The following is a 6,464-nucleotide window of genomic DNA, read 5'->3' as shown; positions in this document are numbered from 1 at the left end:
GGCACGAGCTTGAGGTCTGTGTGAGGACCAGGAGAATTTCAGAGGCTGAGCCTAGGGTCTGTGGAGTGAGGAGCCACAGAAGAGGCTGAAGTAAGTAGGTCTGAATGTGAAGGCTGTTGGAAGCTAAGGAGCTTGCATTTTTATCTCAAGCTGCTATTGGCTAGTTGTTAGCAAGGAATTGATGATGTCAGATCTATATTTTGGCAAAAGCATTTTGACTGAAGCATGGAGAATGGATAGACGTGGGACCAATTAAGGCAGGGGTTGGCAAATTTTGGCCTGTGGGTCTCTGCCTCCTGTGAGCTAAGAATGGATTTTGCATTTTTAAATGGCTGAAAAACAGATCAAAAGGAGAGTAATATTTTGTGGCACAGGAAAACTATGAAATTCAAATCTCCATGAAATTCAAATCAAGTTTTATTGGAACAAAGCCGTTCATTTACTTATGTACTGTATGTGGCTGCTCTGGACCACAATGAGTTGAGTAGTTGTACACAAGACTATACATGAGTGCCTACAAAATATCCTTGACTTGCTTCTTGGCTCACAGAGCCTGAAATATTTACTATCTTGCCCTTTATGGAAAAAAAATTGCTAACCCCTGAATTAAGGGATTATTTCAACATATCGAGCCAGAGGCCTGTGTTCAGATGGTGACTGTGGGATGGAGAACACTGGATGAATTTGGAAACTATTCAGGGGGTAGACTGACTGGGTACAGGGAGCGAAAAGGATAAGTCCAAGGCCACTCCCAGATTTCTGGATTGAGCACTGCGTGAATGGTGGTGCTAGTCAGGCCAGGAACACTGAGAAGGAGAGTAGCACTTGGGGGCAGGGGAAATACAGGGGCGGGGGGTGGGTGGGGGAACGTGAGAACAGTTTTCAGGACTCCATTGCGTGAGAGTCTGATTCCTGGAGCTATGCAGTTTGTGTGCGTCACCAAAGAGGCTAAGAACAAACACATAACCTCAAACTGTAGAGTCTGGAGGTTGATATGGGGAACATGGCATTCAAAGGCTTTTGTGATGTAATGCTGAGAAGTTACCTGTCAGGATTTCGTTGGGTCAGCACCAGTTCTGAAAAATCAGAGCCAGGCTCCAAAAAAGGAAACTGGAGATTTCAAAAGCCTGGAGAGGCCCAGGAAAATATGGTGTTGTTCCTAGATGCCAAGTCTCCCTCGTCCCTCCCCTAGTCATCTGCTGAGGTTGGCATACTGGAGAGAGGTAGGGCCTGCCTCAGAGCAGTAACAGCCAAGTGAGCTGATTCTTTGGGATCTAGGGTTCCTGTGGAGGTGGCCAAGATCATCTGTTTCATTATCTGTCCTGCTCAATGGGAAGCAGCCCAGGCAGGTTTTAAGCGCCTCCTTTCCTGGTGTGGCTATTCCCTTGGTTGCCTGCAGATGGCGCTAAAGCAACATGATGAGAATGGAGTCGGGGGTAGGCGGGAGGAGAAATAATCCTGAATCCCCCGCTTCTCTAAGTCAGCTCCAACCTGGTAGCCGGAGGAGGTGGCATTCACAAAGCCACCTCATTCTTCTCCTACTTCCTGTTTCTGGGGCTGGAGAAGGACTCCCTCAAGGCGGGAGAGGGTGCAGTATTTGGGGTGGATGATGGCTTGTCCAGCCACCCTCTCCTGTTGGGCTCAAGCCATCTCCTCCGTCTTCTGGCAGCTGGATCTGCAGGAATCTTGCTTCAGAGGCTTTCGGGGAACAGACCCCCATTGCTGGGAATGCTTCCTGGATTGCATGCCCTCCCCTATCCAGGCTTACTCGCCGCCCCTACTCTTTTCTCCAAACCCTGTATCTTCTCCCTGGGCTGGGCTGATGGGACTCTTTTTGAAGCCCAGGCTGGGCCGGTGTGGGCCAGAAACTGGACTTGGTGCCTGGCCTTCACCTGTGAGCAGCCTGCTCCTCTGGTAGCACTGAGCAGAGAGCCATAGAGGTACTTTTCCTACAGTCCCTCTCATCCTCTTAACTCTTCTGCGAGGGCTCATTTCTCTTTCAGAGCTGAGGACTCTGAACATAGACATGCCTAAGGGGAGGGGACCTGGACAGGTGTGGCCTGTGCCTGGGACAAGGGCCAAACGGGACCTCCTGGCCTAAGTCCTGATCTGAATACCAGCTTTGACCCCACAACTCCTAGCCTCCAGTGGAGGTCTGCCAGTCTGATCCCAATGCTCCTCCTTGGCTTCCTCAGTCCCTCCACCTCCCAGGACCAATGGCTTCAATACAGGGCAGGGCATTTAGCCCTAAAGGAGGCTCAGGGCTAAGCAGTGGTAAGGGAGGGACCCTCCCAGAGTCTTGAGCTGACAACCCAGAGGCTGTGCTAGTGGGAGGGGAGGATGGGCTCTGTGTCCTACAGTCATTCTCCACAGTGCTGTGAGCCTGCCAGCCTGTCCTGTCCACCTCTTCAATGGATTGCCCCTGCCCATAGTGTTGGAAGCTTCCTTTCCCAAGGATTCTGGGAGTCCTGACAGCTGTGTGTAGAGTGAATCTTCACTTCCTCTCTCTGCAAGGGTTTAGCTCCACCCAGGATCTCATTCCTCTAGGCCAGCATTTCTCAAACTGTAGCCTGCATCACAATCACCTGGAGGACTTGTTGAAACAGATGGCTCGGCTCGACCCTTAGAGTTTCTGATTCGGTAAACCTGAGCTGACCCTGAGAACTTATAGATCTAACAAGTTCCCAGGTGATACTGAGGCTCCTGGTCAGGACCACTGTGCAGTGAAGGATTAACTCCGCAGGTCTGGGTTGTCCAAACCCCCCACATTCCAAAGAAAGGTTTAGCCCTTGCCTGGCTCCTGAGACATAGCCCCTAAACCTGACCAGGGATATCCTGCCTGATAAGAGTGTCTCTGTTTACCTGGGTGCCATGGGTCTTGTGGTATCAGTTGAGCCTTTAGATGGGCTGAAGATGAGTTACTAAGGTCAGCCATGTCTAAAGGAGCAACCTCCAGTAAACATGGGACACCAAGATTTGGCTCAATTTTCTTGGTTGGCAATAATTTATACAACTGGAAACAGACCCCTTATTGGTGATACACTGTTGCTGGGAGAATTACGTGCTGTCCCTGTGACTCCCCTGGGAGAGGACAAGTGGCAGCTTGCAGCTTGTCTCTCCTGGACTCTGTGCTCTTTTATCCTTTGCTGACTTTAATTTGTATCCTTTCACTGTAATAAACTATAACCGTAAGTTTAAAAACTTTACTGAGTTCCCGTGTTCCAGCCCATGACAGAACCTCTGGGTGGTTTTGAGGATACCTGATGACAACCACACTTTGAGAACCACTGCTCTGTGCTGCAGGATCAACCTCTCTAGGCTTTAGGGTTTGGGGCCCCGTCACCAATGAAGTGCCTTATAACCTGGCCTGAGGGGCCTCTTTGCGGAGTGCTTTGCAGGGTTGTGAACTCCCCAGAAGCCTGGGTGTTGCTTTGTGGGGGGTCACCCTGAACAGTCCTCCTGGGTCACACTGGGCCTTAGTCTCCCCATTGTAAATGGGGCTTTGGAGCAGTTCTGTTTACCTGAGGGTAACAAGGGCCCCAGAGCCTCCCCATTTGGCAAAGCTGATGACGAACATGCTGGGCTGTGGCCAGGGACAGTTTATTTCACCGTCTCCCTACTTCTAGTAGCCAGGCCTGCCCGTTACATCCCTACTCACCTGAGCCGGAGATGCTGGGTGCCGCGGCCCAGAGGTTTCAGTAGATCCAGCCACTCAGTGCTGCTCCTCCTGGGACCACCTTCAGGGCAGTGGCCCATTTCTCACAGTACCTAGGCCCTCCCTGCCCCATCCTGCCCTGGCTTAAGTCCTCGAGCCAACACAGGGAAGAAGGCCCCTTGGCGCCTGCTGGTTATGTGGCTTTATTCACAGACTCAGCACTTGCTGAGGTTGGGAGGAAAGAACATTTGGGGCCAGGCTGAGCCTGCAGATAAGGGTGGCTGGGAGGCCATGCATGGGTCAGACTGGGGAGCTCACAGGAGAGAAACTGTCAGCTGGGCCAGGCCTGTGGAGGGGGTTGCCAGAGGCAGGCAGCATGCAGGAGGTCTGGCGAGATCTGATGGGGCAGATCTTTCCGGGTGGCGCCTGTGAGCCAGGGACGGAGGGACTGAGGGTTTCTCTGGGGCAGGGGGTACAGTTGTGGGGCTGGAGAGCAGTCACCCTGCCCCTCACTCCCAGGGAAAAGACATAATGGGACAGTTGGGACCACTGGTGCCTGGTCCTGGTGCTGCCTTGGGACTTGATGTGTGACTGACCAAGCTGGTCCCTTCTGATGTCATTGTCCTGCTGATGCTTGGACATTTGTCTTGGGGATGACCCACGCAGGGACATTCCAGGGACATGTGTCAGGTGGATGGACAATCCTGGAGAGTGTGCTTAGGGCCCAGCAGAGTGGGCTGTGCCTGGGGAGGGAGGAGGTCCCCAGTGGGGGGGTGCTCCCTGGAGCCAAGCTTTTCTCTCTATGGTTGGTGTCAGTTCCCTGCTGGCGGTGGGGAGGGGGGTGCCATCTCCCACTGCATGCAGGCCAGCCCCTGGGCCAGGGATAACTGCACAGTTTACCTCTTTTCTCCTGGCCCTCCCTGCTGGCTGGCTCTGGACAGACTTCCTGCCTAACACAAACAAGGAATCCAAAGCCCGGATCCTCCTCCTGGGCCTTCTTCCTGGTGAAGAGCCCATTCCCTCCCAGCAGGGAACAGAAAAACCCATTCCCCGGGTTCCCCTCCCTGCAAAGTGTGGAAAGTCGGCAGGGTATCTCTGGGCTATGCAGGATGGTGACCTGGGGGCCCCAGGTCTGAGGTCACAGCCCTGCTTCTGACCAGGGACTGGGGTGGAGGGAGGCAGGCGAGGGGTCCATCAGCACTGGCGGGAGGGGGTGCGGTGCACAGAGCCAGGGCGCTTGGGGATCTTGCGCCAGCGACGCTTGTCCCAGCGGCAGAGCAGCAGCAGGCGGAAGGTGTCCCGGAAGGCTTTGTTGCAGAGCGCGTAGCACAAGGGGTTGATGGTGCTGTTGACGTAGCACAGCCAGTAGCCCAGCTCCCACAGGGTCTCGGGAACGCAGTCCTTGCAGAAAGTGGACACCAGCACCATGATGTTGTACGGCGTCCAGGTGAGAATGAAGGCCAGCAGGATGGCGCTCAGGGTCCGAGCTGCCTTCTTCTCCTTGACCAGCGAGAAGGTCTTGCGCTTGGCCAGCTGCTCCTTCCCACGGGGCTTCTGGCTCTTGCCCGCTCGCTCACGCCCCTTCCGGGTCGGCCTCTTGACCGTATTCGGGGAGCTCCGGGGCGGCTGCTTGGCGGGGGCCTGTGCCTCGGGGTCCACCATGGGCATCTTGATCACCACCTCGGAGCCAGGCTCCTCACCCTCCGAGGATGTGAGGGACTCCATGGAGCCTTCGTCCTCCTCCTCTTCTTCCTTCCAGCTGTAGGCCTGTAGCAGCCGGGGGGCCCGGCAGCAGCGACAGCAGCGCCCCGGAGGGGTCTCCGGGGAGCCCTCAGCCCCCGGCTGGGACCGCTCTGAACTGCTGCTGCTGCCGCCCCCCTTCCCGGGTGTCTCGGAGCCCTGCAGGGCCGCCAGCTCCCGGGCCCGGTTCTCCGTCTCCCGGTAGATGCGCCAGTAGAGCGTGCACATGACCGTGATGGGGAGGTAGAAGGCGGCCATGGCCGTGCCAAAGGTGATGATGGGCTGGGAGAGGAACTGGATGTAGCACTGCCCGGCCAGTACCGTCCGCTCCCCTACCAGATATTGCCAGAAGAGGATGGCCGGGGCCCAGAGGACGAAGGAAACCAGCCAGGCCAGGCCGATCATCAGTGCTGCCCGGCGTGGGGTGCGCTTGGCGCGGTAGCTCAGGGGCCGGGTCACGGAGAAGTAGCGGTCAAAGCTGATGAGCAGCAGGTTCATGACGGAGGCATTGCTGGCCACGTAGTCCAGGGCCAGCCAGAGGTCGCAGGCCAGTGTGCCCAGAGCCCAGTGGCCCATGAGCAGGTACGTGGTATAGAGGTTCATGGAGACGGTGCCAATGATGAGGTCGGCACAGGCCAGGCTCAGCAGAAAGTAGTTGTTGACTGTCTTGAGCTCCGTGTTGACCTTGAAGGAGATGAGAACCAGTAGGTTGCCCGTCACCGTGGCCAGTGACAGGAGGCCTGTGGTGATCCCAATGAAGGCCACTTGCCAGGGACCCTTTCCTGGTGCCAGGACGGTGATGTTGGTGCTGACGGCAGGTGGTGCTGAGGTATTCATGGTGGCTGGGTGGGGTCGGGGGGGGGGCAGCCCCTTCCTTGAGTTACAGGGCAGGGCTTCCTCAGGGGGCGGTCATGACCTGAAAAGAGAGGACATGGGCTTGGGTTGGGCCACTGGACGTCTCCCAGAGCCCGGAGTAGAGGTGCTGGGAACGCAGCCTCTGCCCTCTCCGAGCTGCAGGCCAGACAACATCACCCCCATTAGTGGTCCCACACCTGGTCATTTATAATGC

The 6,464-nt window shown here is 55.9% G+C and overlaps 1 protein-coding gene across 1 annotated transcript; it reads right to left on the bottom strand.

Moving 5' to 3' along the window:
• Nucleotides 1-3,840: 3,840 nt before the first annotated feature.
• CHRM1 (cholinergic receptor muscarinic 1) lies at nucleotides 3,841-6,247 on the bottom strand. Its single transcript, XM_031459409.2, has one exon. It carries the CDS (start codon nucleotides 6,230-6,232, stop codon nucleotides 4,850-4,852), a length of 1,383 nt encoding a protein of 460 aa, XP_031315269.1. The 5' UTR covers nucleotides 6,233-6,247; the 3' UTR covers nucleotides 3,841-4,849.
• Nucleotides 6,248-6,464: the final 217 nt, after the last annotated feature.

The sequence above is a fragment of the Camelus dromedarius genome, chromosome 12 (genome assembly GCF_036321535.1).
Source record: "Camelus dromedarius isolate mCamDro1 chromosome 12, mCamDro1.pat, whole genome shotgun sequence".
Taxonomy (NCBI): Eukaryota; Metazoa; Chordata; class Mammalia; order Artiodactyla; family Camelidae; genus Camelus; species Camelus dromedarius.
This window is presented reverse-complemented; position numbering and strand designations above follow the sequence as displayed.

Bases quoted from the DNA above. Each gene is read 5' to 3' on its own strand.
- CHRM1 (XM_031459409.2), bottom strand. From the start codon at position 6,232: ATGAATACCTCAGCACCACCTGCCGTCAGCACCAACATCACCGTCCTG.